This window comes from Aythya marila (genome assembly GCF_965140915.1).
Source record: "Aythya marila genome assembly, chromosome: 1".
In the NCBI taxonomy this organism is placed as follows: Eukaryota; Metazoa; Chordata; class Aves; order Anseriformes; family Anatidae; genus Aythya; species Aythya marila.
The window spans coordinates 174,460,666-174,480,778 of NC_139042.1; the positions used below are offsets into that span (position 1 = coordinate 174,460,666).

Here is a 20,113-nt window from a genome sequence, read left to right on the forward strand (position 1 = left end):
AGATAAATATTCCATTTCATCTTTGTTTCCGGTTCCTTATTTCATATCTCAAAATCCTGTAAGAACTGTTATTGACCATGGAGGTTTTCCTGTATCTTGTGATTCTATTAATGTTACCTTGTGCAAAACAAAGCAAGGAATTGAGACCCCAAAAAAATAAAAAATTTAAAATAAAAATAAAAATAACAACTCGGAAAATAATTCCCTGTTCTGTGTTTCATGTATGTGGTAGGAATAAACAGCAGATGTCAGCAGTGATCCAAAACTTAAAATATTCACAGGGATTTTAATCAGACCCCACTTTACGGTATTCTAATTGCATATGGCCAGAGTGTGAAGAAAATCATCAAAATATCTGTTTTCAAATACAGATATGTTTCTATGTAAAGAACTTAGCAAATTTTAATCACCACTCCAAGTTAGCAAGGGAACACAGGGAACACATCTGTCTGGGTAGGTGTCTGCCTTATCTTCATGCTAAAAGATAACCAGATCTATGAGCTTCCCTTAGATTTAAGGTTGTTTTGTTTTGGGTTGGGTTTGGTTTTTAGATAGGCTTCAGAAGACCTAGTAGTCTGGAAAAGGGCAAGTGCAAAGGTTCGAGAAAGACCTAACTAGCAATGCATAGTTGAGGCTGAAGGACAGAGGAGATACCAGAGTGCTCCTTGTGCAAATGCCAGGTGGAGGCTCTGGTTCAGGCTCAGTAGACTGCACATCTGCTGAACAAAATCTACAAACTATTGAAGATTTTCTTGGGAATTAGGCTTAAATAATTTAGCAGTACTAATACACACAAGACATGTGCACCTGTGTGATGAACTAAATGAAGATTTCGAATTGGAGAATAGTGTCCTCCCTGTTTGGCCACCACTACTTGGAGGTTAAAGGATTCCTTCTGGAGGACACGCAGCATACACCAACACACTGCCTCCCAAGCTGAAGACTTTTTCACCTTTCAAAGAAGAAGGCAAAAAAGAAAACCTTAAAATGTTCCACAGATTACATGGATATTTTCTACCAGCACAAAACACAGTGAAATCCTTCAGGGTTTTGACCAATGTAACAGTTAATAAAAATGCAAGAACATACTCCTTATATTAGAGCCCAAGACTGCTTTGGTGGGATGTCTCAAATCCTGCCGTAACTTGATGCCTGCTACAAGTGATCACTGGTGAGATTACTCCAAAGAGAAATCTTTGAGTCCCAAAACAGAAGCAAGTTTTATACCAACAGTATATGGTCCTGAGGCTGAAGAACAGCTATCACATATAGGATTTTATCATCTTTTTTTTTTTTTCCTTTCTTCAAATGTTCTGAAGCTTCTTCCATCAAAAACAAAAAATGGGAGGCTTACTGGTTTTATTTCCTACAGCTATAGCTTGGTATCCAAGGATCATATGTTCTTTAACTGTTGGTAAATGGAAAAGGAGCAGAAGTGTACCCATGGTGAATTATGCAGTAAAAATGGCTTGTCTTGTTAAAAACATATTTGTACTGGTTACAAAGCCAAACTTACATCCGTTTATATTATCAACTTAATGGACTCAGATGATTGCTTCAAAGCTGAGAGCAAAGTCTCAGCCTGAACAAACTGGCAAGATGCCCAGAGCCAACTTCAATTTTTAGCCAACAACACTAGTTTACATCCAACTACCTCCCCTGTCATTCCCCAATCTTTGTTTCCTAAAATCATTTACTCTATATTAGTTTTGCAAAAAATAAGTGGGTTGTTTTTATTAACTAGTAAAACAAGTTACTTTGATTCATCTTCTCCCACTGGAACATACGAGGTCATCAATCTTAACTTCTCTGTCAGCACAGAGATGTCAAACAAAAATTAAGTGGTGGCAAAGCTGTTGGGGGAGAAAGTGGAAAAACAAACAAAAAAAAACAACAACCAACCAAACAAACAAACAACAACAAAAGACAGATGAGACAGTGAATTCCCCTTCTCAAAAGAAGGGAAAAGAAATACACCTGTGCTACTAGTTGATGTTGTGTAGAAATTTCGTTTTTGACACAGAATCAGAGACACTATAACTATAATACCTGTGAAGAGTTGCATTCCTTTCATTAATTTAGAGGGAAAAATAGAAAAAAAAAAATCATTTTTTCATTTGAATTAACATCTCCACTTTTTATAATAGCAAAGACATTCAACCTTCAGACCATACACCTGAAAGTAGTTATATTATTTTTTCTTTTCAGGTTACTCCAGTGAAGAATTACTGTATTCTCCTGCATTCACCTGTGAACTTGTCTCCCCAAGGTGTGTTCTCTCATTCTAAGTGGTGACTGACTCTTTTCCAAATAGAAGCACTGAAGACTGAATTTTCCACACATTTCAACACTTTCTTTATGCACACCAGATGCTCTTACAAAAAAGCCTGAGGGATAGGATGAGCTCTATACAAGACTCTGAAGATCAGGAAATTCTGGTGGCTCCACAAATAAAGTGAAGTCACATGATCTGTCTACCACAAATATCCCATATCTAGATTTTAGATGGAGACAGTATTAACACAAGAATTTCAGCTGTTCTGCATTACCACTCCAGCAATGACAGAATAAGAGCTGAATTGAAGTATATTGGCCCAATGGACACTGAAATTTTCTATACTTTTGAATCCTCACCAGCCAGAAAACACTTTTAATAGCTGATAGGTAACCTTTCAATCTTAGCACAGTGTAGCAAGGGTTGCTCCAAACTGAAGACAACATATACCTAACAACCTATGCACAAAGGTGAGTTTTATGTTTGATTGAATCTGGTATAAATATTAACAAGTGAGAGAGAGAGAGAATTTTAATAACAGAACACTGAAGATACATAGGATTCTGGGAACAACTAAGGACAACAAAACAACAATGCATTGCATGTACAAGTTCTTCCACCATAGTTTGGTATCTAAAGCCATTTCTTTTCTTCATCTATCAGTATCTCATCTACCCTACCTGGACAGGATTCCAGCCAATTTTCATCCAAGACTTACATCATTTATATACTGGGAGAAAAAAAAATTGAACTGTATCATCTGTCATGTTTGGTGGGCAGCTGAGGGCATTAAAAAAAAAAAAAAAAAAAAAAAAAAAGAGAGAGAGAGAGAGAGGATGCTTATTTTCTTTGTGGTGATGACTTTGTAGTGTCTCAAGATTCTTTGTAGTGTCCCAGGTCAGTTTGGCTCCTCCACTGGTTTCACATGAAGGCAAGCAGCAGCTAGGAGGAAGACTATGTAGAACACTTCCTCTTGAAGCCCTTTCTTTTGAGACTTCCCAGGGAGGAGAGGACAGACTTGGGCAGGTAGTGCCCACAGGGATCCTGCAAACACCAGCACCCTTAACCGTGTCATACGCTGCTAATAGTTCTCAGAGAACGCTGAATACCTAGGTGTGTTAAAAGAATGCCTACAGGACATGATGGATGCATTCCCATACAATACATAAAACCACAGTCATATAGATAAGTAACAGGATAATATGAAAAATACAGGGCATCAAAAGTGAAGGTTTGACACATCTATATGGTACAATATATATGCACACATATTCATCTGTGTTAAGAGCTAAGTAAAAAATGACTGACTTCAAACAGTATTTCTGATGCTTTCCAATAACAACATTACCTAGGGAGAACTTTAAATTCCTATGGAATAGAATAAGGGGAATCCCCTAATTTACTGAGTGAAAATTTTTATTAAATTTCCATTTTACTGCTTACTGATTTTTTTCTGGGCTACTAAAAATTACTTTTCAATATACAGTAAGTACAGATGTACACAAGTATTCTGGGTAACTTCTAAAGCAACTTTCAATAAACAAAATTTGTGAATGCAGAGCTGTAATTTGTGTGCAAACAAGTGAGACTGGTCAAAAATTTTCAACCAGTTCTATAAACAAGGCCCTTCATGAAATGCTGAATAAGTTTGAAGTGGGTGGTTCTCTCAACAATACTATCATACCACTTCTTAGAAATTGCTCACTGACCATTCAGTAGCTCCTTTGTGTGCCTTTTATTCGTATTTGTGATCCCATCTGTCACAAGACCTTCCACATCCTCAAATATTACCCCTTATTAGACCACTCTAGTCTAAAAACAGATACAATATTTATGTCACATTAAATATAGGCCACATGGCAGACTGAGAGTAAAAAAGAGAATGCAGGCATGCTCAGTCACAGAGACATGACTTCATACTGAGAATGATGCTACCTCCATCCTTTTGCAGGACATACAAAATTTTCTTGATTGTCACTTTATGTAAGTATTTTATCAGAAAAATACATTTACAGGATTGTGCCATCCAGCCTGGATATAGACACAGGCACCTTTTTGGATTTTTCAGGATATTTGTCTGCTTCTAAATATCAGCAGTGAAAAGCAGAATTTAGCTCATTCATCTTTTCAGAGACATTAAGTGCTAAAGAGAACAGTGTTTTCTATCTGGTAAAGACTTCTATCATATCACACTCTTTGTCATAGTATTATCACATATACTTCATTTTAATAACAGATCACTGCAAAGGTATGAGCAGCTCTTTACTGTTTTATTTTATCCTTACTAGCTTTTCACTGATTCACTGCCTTATCTAAAGACAGATTGATTCATTTTGCTCCCAACCATTGCTATGGAAAATATCAGAATATTACCTGAGAGCTTCATATACATTCAAGAAATTATTTTCACATCCTCCCTGTGGCAGCTGTTATTGTCCCTATCTATGTATTTGGAGAATTAATGCATTAAATGACTGAAATCAGATTTACTCTAAATGCCTGTCCAGATTCCTATTTTTAGGAAAATGAGGATGAGAATATTACACCTTCCACTCTAAGCACAGCTTTTGCAATAATCCCAAGTCAAGCATTTGTGATACAGGTTCCCCCCTCTATGATACATGTTGTGTTCCCCTTTTTTATTTCTCTCCTTCTGGGGCCATGAAGAGACATCCTTTACTTCAAGATGTCACTGATTCAACAAAATTTGTTCAGATCCTCTCTGCCTTTCCACTCCTCTTATGATTTCTACCCTTTGGTCAGTAGGAAATAGGGGATTGAACTAATTATGACCCAGGAGAGAGCCAACTAAGAATCTGAACTCAAACATCTCACTCCTTTTGAGGTCATTATATAAAGAAACTACTGCCATCTCCATCAATACTTGCAATTACTGAATGTTTGAAGGAAGCTTGTTTTTGTCAGGCAAGGTAAGCCTGAAAATTTACTTGTGCATGGGCTTACTTCATTTCTGGAACTCAACTCCCCTCAGAAAAAAGACGTAGGTGCCAAATTACTCTGCACAGAAAATTATGGTCAGGAAGAGGACCCTGGATGACCAGAGATCCAAATCACTTGGAGGCTTCAGATGAAGCTATGTGCCCCTAAAATGAGTGAAGAATCTGAACCATGCTCTGCACATAGACAAGAGTCACACTTTTCTCAGTTACAACCTTAATTTGACTTAATCACACAGCATGAAGAATATTCACATTGCTTTTAATTAAAGGCTTGTCTATAATTATATTTCCTCTAAATTTTTAAATGTTTATTTGTTTAGTTATGTTATCCGTAAATATCTAAAGATACCTTTCTGGTCATTTTTCTATTAAACAATATCTTCAACATCTTCAATGAAAGTATCACATGAATGGAAACTACACAATCTGTTTCATGATAAATTCCAGAATTATTTTTTGTGGAAATGAGCTATAAAGTATTAAAAATGAACATTGATTCAGTTCAGAAACAAACAAACAAACAAAACAAAACAAAAAAAAAAGGTTTCTTGAACTGACTCAGCAAAACTACACTCTACTAGTGTAGCAAGTAGAAGTAGAAGTATCCTGGAGAAAATCTTTGGGTAATTTTTATCTTCAGATCTTCAGTGAGAAAATTTCAGTGGGAAAAGAACATATTTTTTTAAGGAATCGTTTTCCCAAAAAATTTGCAGACACTTCTAATTCTGAGCATCAGTGATCTCCATGCAAGTCTCCATGCATGTGATCAGAAAAGAACATCATAGTCTTTTTTTGATGACAGTAGGGCACATTTTCTGCCCTATTGATGTATATCTTATGATATTACTTTTGTTTTGTTTTGTTTTGTTTTGTTTTGTTTTGTTTTGTTTTGTTTTGATAGACTTAATATTCTCCTTAGGTGTCCCCACCTCATTACCTCACAGTCCTCTCTTCCTCCTGGTCCCTCATTTCCTCTCCATCCTGTTTCATTCCACATCTTCTAGGACATCTTTATGCAGGCCATCTTTGTGCAGGCCATCTTCCAGACCATCTTTTGGGCCTTACTAGCACAGCAGATTCAGCTGTGATGGTCTAGGGAGATCCAGTTGTGATGCTAGGACAAGCCCTCCACATTTTTCCAGATGCTTGCTTTGCTCACCCACAAATAACAGGAGCAGTTTTAATCCCAGGAGCTGTCTGCATCCTAGAGGATTCTTCTTTCACACCAGTGGTGCTCTGTCAGCAGATCTCAGAGGCAATCAGGAATAGCTGCAGGCTTAGGTGCTTGACCACTCTTGAAACATGTTGATGTTCTTTTTCTTTTCTCACACAGCTCTGTGCAGGGAGCTTGACTATGCCACACACACACACACACACACACACACACACACACTCATGGCACCCAGCTCTGGTGGGACCACTACCCCTATACTGCTATACATCAACACCAAAACCTGAAAATCACGGTACATGGGTTATTACAGTTTGGCTTATCAAGTGGACCTACCTTAGTCCAGTTGTTAACATGTCCAAGTTCTCCTTCTTACTTCTTACAAAAGCATACTTCTGTTTCTCATTAAAAAAAATAATAACTAAATAATTCACTTTTCTCCATAGCAGATCAGTAATCCATGGCATGCCAGCATCTGAATCAGTACATCTTTCTGATGAAGTAAATACACAGGCCCAACACTGCTCAGGGCTTTAGATGAAAATCCAGCCTTGGTCAGAAACCCCACTTGTCTTTCCTTTCTCCCATTTCTCCTGTTCCAATGCATGCAGCAAGACACCAGCAGCCTGGAAGCTATTGAGTCCTTCCCTATGAGCCCAATGTCCCCATCACAACTCACCATCCCCGTCTTTATCATGACAGGCAGCCAGTTGCCACCATTTGTCCAAAAACTGTGAAACAATTGGTGAAGACCAATGAGAGAGCTCACAGCTCTCAACACACTGCCTTTTCCCTGCCTTAGGGCATGGGGGGCAGAGGTGACAACCCAGCTACTTTTGTATAATTACTAACAACTTGACTTGCTGTTTTCCTGCTCCTTTACACCTCACAGCCATGCAAACATGACGCAGAAGTGGGCCTCAGAAAAGCTGTAAGACTTTATAACTCAGCTATTGTGTTTCTTCTGATATTGCTTCAGATTCTTATATCACATCCTGCTGAAGTAAGCAAAACTACAACCCAGTTACTGCTGCAGCTGAGATCTATCCCACGTCAATAATGTATCTAGTGCCTTAGTGCTTAGATCTAGGGGGAATTCAACAGTATGATATATATAATATATATATACAGTAAGTAACCAGATAGAGAAAACACAGTTTAGTATATCTGCTTTCCCAAGAATAAGAGCTACATGTATTTTTAAATATAGTGAGGATATAAGCAAAATCTCAAGGGGACACTGCTTCCAGCTGTGTTCACACTTTGCTTGACTGATGATTTTAATATTTTTATGCTTCTAATTTTTACATGTTTGTTTTGGGGCATTCAGGAGGGGAGGGATTTGTAGCCATTTAAAAACACTTTGAAAAGCAAGAATACTGGCCTGGAAATTCTTGGAAAGAGCTCATCTGTGCCATGTAGAAAGGAACAGCTTTGATGTATTCGAGGAAGTGCTCCTGCTGAGCTGGCATTTTACGGTTTGTTTCTGTCTAAGCTGAACTGCTCACACAGATTCATTAGCAAAGGAAACGTCTGTTCTTTGCCAGATCACACGTCTCTATGCCAAGCTAGTTTAGCCAGGCACCACTGGTTCCTGTATGTAGCATGTGCATCACCTCTTCAGCATGGTCACAATATAAATGCCAGCAGTAAAGAAATACTGGGAATGGTTCTACCTTTTAAAATGATAACTTGAACGTATGGAAACAGTTGCCAGAGTTGTACAAAATTCCAAAGATTTTCAACAATAAAGTTTGATAAATATGTACGAAAACCCATGTTTGACAAAACACTGAGAAAAAATCTATTTCTGCATCCAACACATATGTGTTTTGGTCAGATGCAAAGCTGTGTCTGTGCTAAATGAAGGCTATTTCTGATGTAAAATAAACAGCTCCCTATCCATTCTTCTGTGACACCTCCGACTGCCATCCACCATCTTCAGTACATTCACCAGTAGCACTTGACTGCTGTTCCTGGGAATTTCTCTTCCTCTGAAGAACTTCCCTCTCTTCCCCCACATTTGGGCAAGGGAGATGATCCTGGTGAGGCCATCTTCACACACCTGAGATTCTCCTATTTTGTGAAAGTTTCATACTGTAGCTGAACCCAAAAAGGGAGAAACCAAACCTCCACTTAGCAACCCTGTTTCTTAAATTTAATACTTATCTTCAGGGTCCAAATCTCCTGGTAGTGACTATACTAGCTACATATGATATTTCCTATATATAAAGCAATAGCTTATTTTCTAATACTTTTACCAAACCAATGCTTTTAGTATTTTTTTTAACAATGAGATGCGAGCATGTCAATAGAAAGAAGGGAACATGTCCCTGAAAACATCACTGGTGTTACAGAAGAATTACAATACCTTGGTCTTTAAAAGGTGTATCTTGTGGGAATTAAAAGTGAGAGTAGGATCCCCAGTTGGAGTGGTGGGGAACTTACAGAGAGACACAACATCCCCTCTGTGTGAGTCAGAGCCCCAGAGATACTGCCTTCCTGCATACATAGAGAAAAGCTCTTCAGCAAGTTACCACAACCACAAAACTGCTGTAACTGTTCCTTGGTGTGGTTCCTTGGTTCCTATTGTTTGGTTCCTCTGAGCTGTTCAAACTAATACATTTTACATCACCATTGGAACAGAATAACAACATTTTGGAGGAAGAATATCAAGTATTGAATATTATCTGATTCTGGAAGGTAGTAGAACCCTTTCGTTATAAAACTCCAGTAGGTACAATGGGCTTCTACAGTATTCATACTACACTGAATTTAGATATCTTAATATTTATTAATATAATTTCTTAATATGGTTTGCCCAGGATAGTCTAATAAAATCATCTCAGTTCACTATGTTTGTGGTTTTTTTTTTTTGTTTTCCAGCTCCAGAATTATAACTGGATGAGATTGTTTTTGAACAGGTGCAGAAGTCCATGCTAAGTTTCTTCCCAGATCAGGGAAACCAAACTCATCCAAAATTAATTTTCTGTCTGATCTTCGAAGACTAAAGTGCATTTCTTGGTCTAGTGTTTATTTGCAAAATGATGTTAAATTATCCTGTTAAAAGTGTGCATAACATAAATGCACGCTTCAGTATCTTGGTGATACAGGACTGTTTGATGTAGGGGCAAGGTGAAACTTAGCCAAGCGTTAGAGACATGTGAGGATCTGATGCCTCCCTCTAAACCTGTGATTTACCAAAGTAGATGAGGGCAAAAAGGACACATGACTGTGTAAGTCAGCACTTAGCATGACAGGAACGCTCTGACTCCCAGCACCATTTCTGCATTCTGCATTAAACAAATAGCAGCTAAAATAAAGAAACAAGTCATGGGAAAGGAGGCTTCCATGGCTTCCATTGGCAAGTCCCAGAGTAGGGAAGATCTCCAATGTGCCCTTGCTCTGCCTTTTGGTCACCCCCACCACTGTTGTGGACTCAGTGATCCCAAACCTCCCCCTCTGCTCTTTGCAGACAGGAGCTACAGCACATCCCTGAGAATTTAACCAGTTTGCTTCCTGGGAAGCCTGTGAGCCTTACCAGAGATATGGCTCCACCCAGGGAAACAAGTGTGAGATCTAGAGTAAGAGTGGCCATCAACATTCAGCCCATGGTGCCTAAAGACCGCAGAGGGCCTCTACACTTGACTTCTTTTCCAAACTTATGGGTGACTGAGGTTTTCCAAAAATTGTTTTTGCTTTAAACAAAAACTGCATTTTGCTTTAAACATTCCTAAGGAGACTTCAAGGCAATCATCTTTCAAGAGTCATCTTTCAGAACAATCCAGGCTTGAATGTCTCTCCCCCAGCAACTATAGAAAGAAAGAGACCAAGGAGTCTTTATGTGGCAACACAGTACTGTACTATTTGTTCAATTAATTGCTTTACATGGAGATAGATTCAAGATAATATCCTCAGCAATATTTACAAGGTCTTCTAGAGGCAGATCTGTTTGCTCTTCGCATGTTTTGAGCCAAATGTGGGTGCATTTAATGCAAACTGCACAGGCCTAATAGCTATTAGCTAGAGCCATTAAAAGTTCTCACTTGACTCAGACCATGAGCAGGGCAAGGGAACTTCTGCCTGCAGACAGCCATCATACCATCCACTTATACTTATTTCTCTGACTGTGAAGAAGTCATGGGCTTCACAACTTACATTAATAGAAATTTGGAAAATATATCCATTATATGAACAAAGGAAGCTTTATAAGCTCTTCAGGCTGGAGGGCTAAACATACTTACTGAATTACTATTTTCTCAATCAGGTTATACAGATTTTCTAAAAATAGGCCCATTGCAAATTTTGGAACTTTAAGAATTTATTTAAACTACAAAACTTAGTGTATTTAACTAGCTTAAGAATTAAGGAGCATAATCAAAGACAGCTTCACCAAAGAGCAAATCACTTTTTTAAAAAATATAAATAGAAAACTTGAAAGAGCTGACATAATTTAAAAACAGATTGGACTTGAGACTTTAAAATCTTATTTTGCTTTCTTTTTCATTACTCTAAGGAGCTGCCCTACTGAGAAAGTAGATGGAAACTGACATAACAATGAATACTTTCACTTGCTCTCTCTTTTTCACATATAAACAGAGAGAGAGAGAAGGTCCATGAGAATAGAATTTGAATAAACAGATTTGCCTGGCAATTACACTTCTTTTTTACTTACTTAGGTTATCAATTCTTCTAAGAAGCAAAAATAATGCTCTGTTTGGCTCCTTAACATGTCAAGAAATTTTGATTAAACTTAAATTGAATAAAAATTAAGATGGAAGTTGGCTTTTAACTGACAATTAAAATTATCTTTAGCTCTTGAATAATAACTAGTTATATAGAAGGATCTAGACAAGATTTTAAGTAATTTGAAGCATTTAAAATGCAACCAACATGCATAACTCTTCAATAATGATACTGATCTGCATTTGCTAAAGCTTATTCTTCCTCTTCCTGTGGCCATCCCAATGCCTATTCTCTTTGCATCAAGGCACATGACTCCAAAAGATAAAAGAAAAGAAAACTAATGGTCATCCAAGTACATGTAAGTGAATATGGGGGTAGATTTTCAAAAATTCCTTATCATTTCCTCAGCAGAAATTGTTTGTCAGCTGGCACTTTTAATCCAAATGTATGAATCTGTGTAGAGGTACTGAAAGCAGTAAATTCTTCTTTTATATAATTTGAAGTAAGATACTTTATAACTTACACCAATGTTCAGCAGAAGTTGTCACAGCCGTAGCCCCCACAGGAAATTGATTACGAGGTCTCAGTCTTGATTGTCATAAGGACTCTTTATTAGTAATTCTTTGGCACTTTAAATTACTGTATTGTGTCTTGAAATGCTGTCTCTGTGACTTATCTTCTGTGAAGGTGGTAGCTTTCATTTTCTCATTCATTTCTGTTTTGTTTTGTTTTGTTTTCAACAAAATCAGGTGATTGAAGTTTTATTCATTGCAATATCCACACAGAAAATTTTGAACACATTTGATAAGTAGTAAAGAAATAGTTTTGTCTCTAATTAATTATTTATTTTTTATATGGAAGCACTTTATAAGATTCAACTCTTCTACTATTAATAGTAAGTGGCTTACACCTAGCTGAAATCTCTTTGAAGTGAATGTGATTTATATTTTTCTCTGCTAATCCAGACATCAAGAAAATCAAATTTTTCAAATAATCACTGACAAAATAAGTTCTTAAAAACAGTGGTGGTAAAATATTTTTTAAACAACAAAATAGCAAGTTATAGAAAATTAAAAAACTTAAACTAATTTTAAACTAATTTTACCAAGTATATTGCAAACAATAAAGAGTTTGAATAACTCTGCAAAGAAAAAAAAATCTACCTTGTGTAAAATTTATGCATATGGAGAGTTAGGTTTTAAATATTCTTTTTCTTATGCAACATGTAATGTACCACTTTAGTATAATGAGTACTTCAAGTACTGTGTGCAGTTCCGGGCATTACAGTACAAAAAGGATGTGAAACTGTTGGAGAGTGTCCAGAATAAGGCTATGAAGATGGTGAAGGGCCTAGAGGGGAGCCTACACACGAGGCGCGGCTGAGGTCACTTGGCCTGTTCAGCCTGGAAAAGAGGAGGCTGAGGGGAGACCTCATTGTGCTCTACAGCTTCCTCATGAGGGGGAATGTAGGGGCAGGCACCAACTTATTCTCTTTAGTGACCAGCGATAGCACCCAAGGGAATGGAGTCAAGCTGCGACAGGGGAGGTTCAGGCTCACACCAACAGGGTTGTCACACACTGGAACTGGCTCCCCAGGGACACAGCCATGATACCAAGCCTGTTTGAATTTAAGAAGCGTTTGGACTGTGCACTTAGTCATATCATCTGAATTTTTGGATAGACCTGTGTGGTGCCAGGAGTTGGACTTTGTGATCCTTATAGGTCCCTTCCAACTTAGGATATTCTATGATTCTGTGAGAAATCTGAACTTCTTTAAGTATCTTTTGTTCCTTTGATGTCAGTTTCAAATTTCTTTTGCATACCAGACATATTCTTAATGTTTTTTGTTTTGTTTTGTTTTTTAAATATGTGGCAGTTTTGTTTGTCTTATTTGTACTGTAACTTTTCTGATTCAAGAAAATGATGTATGTGTTTACATGATCTTCCAAATCAAGAGATACGTTTGAGCTGCACACTAGAATCTGAACTGCATTGAATGTTTAGTTTTTGTCAGACTCCTTGACTGAATGGGCTTTTTCTACTCCAGAATCCTGAAGGTTCTTTTAATTTCAGTGATTAGGAATAATAATAATAAAGTTATGTTTTGACTATTTAACTATCATTCTACTTTTGAATATCATTACTTCAACACTGACAAGTAAAATAGGTGTCAGGTCATTTCATATTTCACAATAAAATAAAGCCTGAATAACCCTAGCCAAAAAACTATGGCTGATTAATTTTACAGGCCTGTCTCTGGATTTTAAAAGCCCATATCAGCCATTAATTGTTACTATTTTGATGGTCTCATTGATCAACAACTGTAAGCTAATGACAACCACAAGTTAGGGCAGTTATTCAAATTGATGAAGTCATGTTCTTTTGAATCTGTTTGCATTTTGTTCTTTAGAAAGCCAAGGCAGACTGATCACAATAAAATATCATGCCAGGCTCAACTCTGCAAAAGCATAACTTAAAACAATGTTAAATTGTCACAAAATGTGATTATTTTTATTTCCTCTTTGGTAGACTGGAGACTCAAACATGTTAGTGGTTTCTTCATGTTGGCCATGGAGTAGCCTGTGGCAATTCAAGAAGACTAGATGTTTGCATTGTTCTGTATCATTTAATTCCAAAGTTATTTAACCCTTCCTTGACATTGCTGTAACACCTTGGTCAATTTTGAAACAAAGCAATTGTTTCAAAATAGAAAGTTGAAATCTTTCAGTCTTAAAATTTTCAGAATAAAGGTTTTACAAATTTTCAGGGTACTTTTAGGCTCAAACATTTTGCGAACTTATGGTTAGCTTACGCCCATCTCATATGGCATTTTCTAATTATTCTGAATCAAATACTGACTTCTCTGTGAGCTCAGAAGATTACAAGCTGCTGCTTTCCACGAGTGAAAATGGCTAATATGTCACTCTAGTGGTCATATCTATCCGTCCCTCTTCCTGTGTTTTATCCTTTAAGACATATTCCCAGAGCTGTCCAAGACAGAGAAGAACATAGACATACCATGCTGTTGAAAATTGATTTTTTAAAAGAAAAAATGAAAAGCGTACCAAACCAATAATGGTTTTGGGTCTTATTTTCTTACATTTGTTATGGGTTTCAGTCCAGGCAGAAATTGTCAGTCTTAGCTCCCATTAGCATCAACCTATCCATAATTCCATATAACAATAGTAATTATAATAATAATAATTAATATCCATAATAATGTCCACTATCAACCTGTTATCTAAGTGTTTTTAACCTCATGCAGTTATAAAAATCCACACTGGATTTTTCCATGATGGATAACAACCTCAGACCAATACTTTACATGCCTACATGTAATTTTCATGATTCAGATGTTATTGAGTGAATGATATTAAGGAGGAACTGGACTTTTTGTAAGTCTCTTAGGTTTGGGGGAAAAAAAAAAAAAAAAAAAAAAAAAAAAGAAAAAGAGCTTGGACAGTGCTCTGTCTTAAGACAGAGTTATTACTTTACAGAGTTAACCAAACAAAACCCTCTGAAAAAAAAAAAAAAAAATATATATATATATATATATATATATATATATACATAGTTCACATATACTGAAGAAATACTTCCTAATGTTTGGCAGTCATATGTTCCAAATTTGTGTGACAAAATTTGACTAGGACTTTGCAGAAATTTTTTACCACCTGAACACCCCTGTATTTGTGGGCACAGCAACAGTGAACAGGGAAAGATCACATCATTGAAGGTCATGAACATTTGTAAACAGAATATGACCTGAGAGTACACTGACAGCCTTAAGCCTTGCATTTTTCTATCCTTCAAGTGTTTAACCTCACAACCTTAGATTTCTGTTAAGGGATGCTGGGGGAGAGGAAGGTAATGTATTTTTCAGTATTAATTAGAAAGTCACCAGACAAAATACCGTACATCAGGTGTTTACATGGAAAATTTCCCTTATGTGTGTCCATCAGTTAATTAGCCCAATTATATATAAGGCATGGCAAATGATTTCAATTTTAATCATAAAGTCCTGCTGAGATTCCATTTCAATTCGTAAAGAAATGCTTTTAACTTAGAGAGTTCAGTACTGCATTTACCCCAAAAATAAGGCACTCAAACTTTATTTTTGCTTACACTTGGTAAGATACTGTTATAATTAAAGCTAACTATTAACAGTTAAAAAATAAACTATGTTGATATTGCTAAAATTTTAAAATACCATATATATATAATGTCATATATATATACATATATGAAGTAGGATAATGCTCTGATACTGTTCAGAAATTCATACAGTTCATTCTGACTTATTATCTTCTCCAGTTCCTCCCAGTGATAAATATCCCGGTGATACAGTGAACACTTGTTTAAACTGAAACAGAAATGTTACATTTTTTATTTTACTTCAGGATTTTTTTCTGATTTTGTATGTATTTCACAAGTCTAATTTAAAACACACAAACAAACAAAGAATCAAAAACATATCTCATAAGTCATTGCAGATGATACGATAAGTAGATGAGGCAGATAAAAGCAGAAACACCTTAGTCATGACCTTGTGTCGCGTTAAGGGGTGTAGCTGATTAACCTTTACGGGCCCGGTCAGATTCAGGATACTGAACCAGTCGGACATTCACCAAAAACACATTAACCGTCTGGGGGTCCAGTCAGACATTCACCAAAAACGCATTAACCATCTGGGGGTCCGTTCGGACATTCACCAAAAATGCATTAACCGCCTGGGGGTCTGGTTAGATTCAGAATACTGAACTATCACGGATAACCACCCTCACCCTCGTTGCACTCAATGAGAGTTATCACAATGCAATCAAGTATGGTTTATTACAGCAACAGATAATTAGGTTCTTTTGGATTGCCGGCGATAGTGACTGTCTGCAAAAGCGAGCTAGCATGCATAAAATACACAGGTGTTATAGGTGTTATAGATGTTATAGATGTTACAGGTGTTTATAGGTGTTACAGATGTTACAGGTGTTACAGATGTTATAGGTGTTACAGATGTTACAGGTGTTATAGATGTTATAGATGTTGCAGGTGTTACAGGTGCGCAGCCTAGAAATAAACGCGTTAAAAAGGATCAAAGACTCTATAGAGATTTATAAGCAAGTATTTAGATCTCACCCAAAGGCGTCCCAATGGGGGGGGAAGAGAGGCTCAGCCCGTCGACTGATCCCAGGAGTCAGGAGGTCCTAAGGATGTTGTCCTCAGGATGGTATCTCCCCTGACGGTGGTATCTTCCCTAGCATCCCCTTTCTCTTGGGCCAATTTATATTATTTTCTATCTTTTAGGTGGAGCTTGAGTGGCTCTAGTCAAGCATATCTTAGTTATGATTGGTGTAAAGTTTTCCCGTCTCCGTTTAAAGTAATAGGCTCCGAGGAATTCAGAGCGCATGCTCAGTGAGGGGTGGTCGCACCTTGGAGGCGGGTAGCTTTTGGGATGGAGGTGTGTTTTGGTATTATAATGATATTATAATGAGCAAAAAGTACACTAGGGTACAGCATTTGTCAAAACATGACAGGTCTTTGGCTTAGGGTGGCAAAAAGTGCAGCTTTGTGCACAAGAACAATCGAGGCCCCATCTGATTACAGAGCCTAGCCGTGGTGTCTCCACTCCACTCTACGCTCCGTGCTGTTCCTTAGAGCTAGCACACCAAGTTTCCCCAGCGCGATAGCATCTAAGGCTGGGAGCCTAGGGAACGCTCAGATAAAGCAGTTATGCCCTACCCTGAAAGCCTCTTCAATGCTGTACCTTTTCCTAAAAATGTGAATGTTAGTTTTATTTTCCTAGTTACTTCAGGCATTTACACCACACCTTGATACTCATTCTTGCCAAAACATTTGCAATTTATGTGCAAATTCATCATCATTTTAGGGTGCTGGGGGCTAGGTTGTTCTGGTTTTTGCCATTATAAAATATCATCCACCAGAAAATGAGAATGTCTTTTTAGATACTGTTGCCTAATTTCCTCTGATTTACTTTCAATATTCATACAAACAGATAGAACTTCATTTCCTTTAGACTGCTAATTTCTGGAAGGTTGTTATAGTTACCTTGTCTTGATTTTAACATCGATAACTTTGTCTTTTGTCTTATGGTTTTCCACCTTCTAGCTCAAGCATCGGTAATTCTGGTAGAGATTTTAACAGCTGCACTGTAAACCCTCAAAGCATGTGTGTTTTTTTTAACCAGCATGCTGATCAAAAGCTGCCCCATCCTCCTAAGGAATGCTTAAATATGTTCCTTTTTTCAAGAGCATGAAGCAGTTTCTGGCAGGGCTCTGTCTCACGCACAGGGACATATGACTGAGGAAGATGTTCAGCTTTCTGCTACCAGTCATCTCTGTGCCTGATACTGCAGAGCTGAGCTGCTCCTGATGTAGCTGCTAGGATGGCTGCTTTGCAGCACAGCAAACTGAAATTGTGCCAAAGGCATGGAAGCCACCTGATGTTGGTGGCATCTCCAGCCATGCTCCCTGCAACTCACAGTCTTCAACAGGATGAAGACATTGCTGCCACCCCAGTGACTCCAACTCATGTGGACAAAAGTGCTCCTGCCTCTTCATTAGAGATAGCTGTCACATAGGACCTGCCCATTAACACTAGCTTGCCCAGAACAGATAACTGAGGTGTTGTGGCCAGCTCCAAAGCAACGGCCATCAGCAGCTCCCACCACCACCTCCACACACCAGGTTCTCCCCAACAGCAGCTTACTCGCTCCCTGGACAGGACATTTCCCATAAGCACACTACTGCTCTTCCAGCTGCATGGCAAAGGCCACAAAACCTGCCTTTAAATGACTAAAATAAAGAAACGCCACTTTCTCAGACCCTCAACTCAGACTGCTTTAGGTGTTTAACTGTCGCATTAAGGGGTGTAGCTGATTAACCGTTACGGGCCCGGTCAGATTCAGGATACTGAACCAGTCGGACATTCACCAAAAACACATTAACCGTCTGGGGGTCCAGTCAGACATTCACCAAAAACGCATTAACCATCTGGGGGTCCGTTCGGACATTCACCAAAAATGCATTAACCGCCTGGGGGTCTGGTTAGATTCAGAATACTGAACTATCACGGATAACCACCCTCACCCTCGTTGCACTCAATGAGAGTTATCACAATGCAATCAAGTATGGTTTATTACAGCAACAGATAATTAGGTTCTTTTGGATTGCCGGCGATAGTGACTGTCTGCAAAAGCAAGCTAGTATGCATAAAATACACAGGTGTTATAGGTGTTACAGATGTTATAGATGTTATAGATGTTGCAGGTGTTACAGATGTTACAGGTGCGCAGCCTAGAAATAAACGCGTTAAAAGGATCAAAGACTCTATAGAGATTTATAAGCAAGTATTTAGATCTCACCTAAAGGCGTCCCAATGGGGGGGGAAGAGAGGCTCAGCCCGTCGACTGATCCCAGGAGTCAGGAGGTCCTAAGGATGTTGTCCTCGGGATGGTATCTCCCCTGACGGTGGTATCTTCCCTAGCATCCCCTTTCTCTTGGGCCAATTTATATTATTTTCTGTCTTTTAGGTGGAGCTTGAGTGGCTCTAGTCAAGCATATCTTAGTTATGATTGGTGTAAAGTTTTCCCGTCTCCGTTTAAAGTAATAGGCTCCGAGGAATTCAGAGCGCATGCTCAGTGAGGGGTGGTCGCACCTTGGAGGCGGGTAGCTTTTGGGATGGAGGTGTGTTTTGGTATTATAATGATATTATAATGAGCAAAAAGTACACTAGGGTACAGCATTTGTCAAAACATGACAGGTCTTTGGCTTAGGGTGGCAAAAAGTGCAGCTTTGTGCACAAGAACAATCGAGGCCCCATCTGATTACAGAGCCTAGCCGTGGTGTCTCCACTCCACTCTACGCTCCGTGCTGTTCCTTAGAGCTAGCACACCAAGTTTCCCCAGCGCGATAGCATCTAAGGCTGGGAGCCTAGGGAACGCTCAGATAAAGCAGTTATGCCCTACCCTGAAAGCCTCTTCAATGCTGTACCTTTTCCTAAAAATGTGAATGTTAGTTTTATTTTCCTAGTTACTTCAGGCATTTACACCACATTAACCCAGTCTTCTAGTTTGCTGGCTCTGAGCTCTGGCGGGAGCTGCCTGAGACATCCAGGAGTCAGCATTGACATGAGGTTTTGTTGCTATCCTATTAGCATGTCTGGTCTTTAATAACATTTTATATTACTTCTTAAATGAGTCTCAAGTTCAGGACAGGTCACATCATGTTTAATATATGCTGAAACTAGAATAAATAAATTTTAAAAGATAATTCTCTTTCTCCTTTCTAGACTAAGATTAAGATCTGCTTTTAAAACACAGTCATCTATCTTTTCATATGATATTGTTCCAGACCATTTAATCTCTATAGTTCCTTCAGAAAACAATGTTTCTGAATGCTTAACAAAACATTCCTGGAACAAGAATTCATTCTGCATTTCACCCTTTCAGCCTCAGAAGCCAACCACGTTTGTTGCATATGTGCTTTGTTTTGTTTGGCTCATTGCATCTTTTAGTTTAGAGATCAAAAAGTGGATCTGTATTGTAAAAATAAGCCTTGTGTGGGTCGAAAGGAGAAAAAGGGGAAAGGATGGGGAACATTTCATCATGTATGGGTTGTATCTAATGGCTTTATTAAGTGTACTTCAGATGCTTTGCATTAAAACTTAATATAAAGAATGCTGAATGAGTGCCAAAATCAACTGCATTGTTGGATAAATGGAATCACTGCACCCAAGTTCTGATTTATTCTGACATAAAATTGCTTGCCTGCAATTAAAGGTTCATTATTCTACCCTAAGACATAAGTAAACACTGATCGTGAGGATTTAAATCACCATGATGGTTTGTATAAATTCTATGATCAATTTTTATTCACCTAGTTTTATGTCTCTAACAGCCATTATAAATTCATATTAATATTAATAATTGCCACAGGCATACATTAAATACTTTATTTTTGTCTCATCCCAGCATCAGCCTAAATTTAGTTACAGCCTGCCTGCCTT

The 20,113-nt window shown here is 38.0% G+C and overlaps 1 protein-coding gene across 29 annotated transcripts in view; it reads right to left on the reverse strand.

Moving 5' to 3' along the window:
• Nucleotides 1-20,113, reverse strand: part of LOC309879335 (uncharacterized protein) — a 60,025-nt gene that overhangs the window by 22,901 nt on the left and 17,011 nt on the right. For 11 of the 29 annotated variants that reach the window (XR_014317708.1, XR_014317709.1, XR_014317710.1 and 8 more), the window contains exons 1-2: nt 6,173-6,782; nt 808-952 (exon numbers count right to left, since the gene is read on the reverse strand). The exons of 9 other annotated variants lie outside the window; for them this stretch is intronic. Coding sequence is in view for 7 of the 20 variants with exons in the window: in XM_082762929.1 (XP_082619055.1) it covers nt 808-952; nt 6,173-6,232 (205 nt within the window). In the remaining 13 variants the exon portion in view is untranslated. Of the gene's footprint in view, nt 1-807; nt 953-6,172; nt 6,783-14,750; nt 15,456-20,113 lie in introns of those variants that run through there. 9 more of the 29 variants (XR_014317697.1, XR_014317698.1, XR_014317701.1 and 6 more) reach the window with 2 other exon arrangements.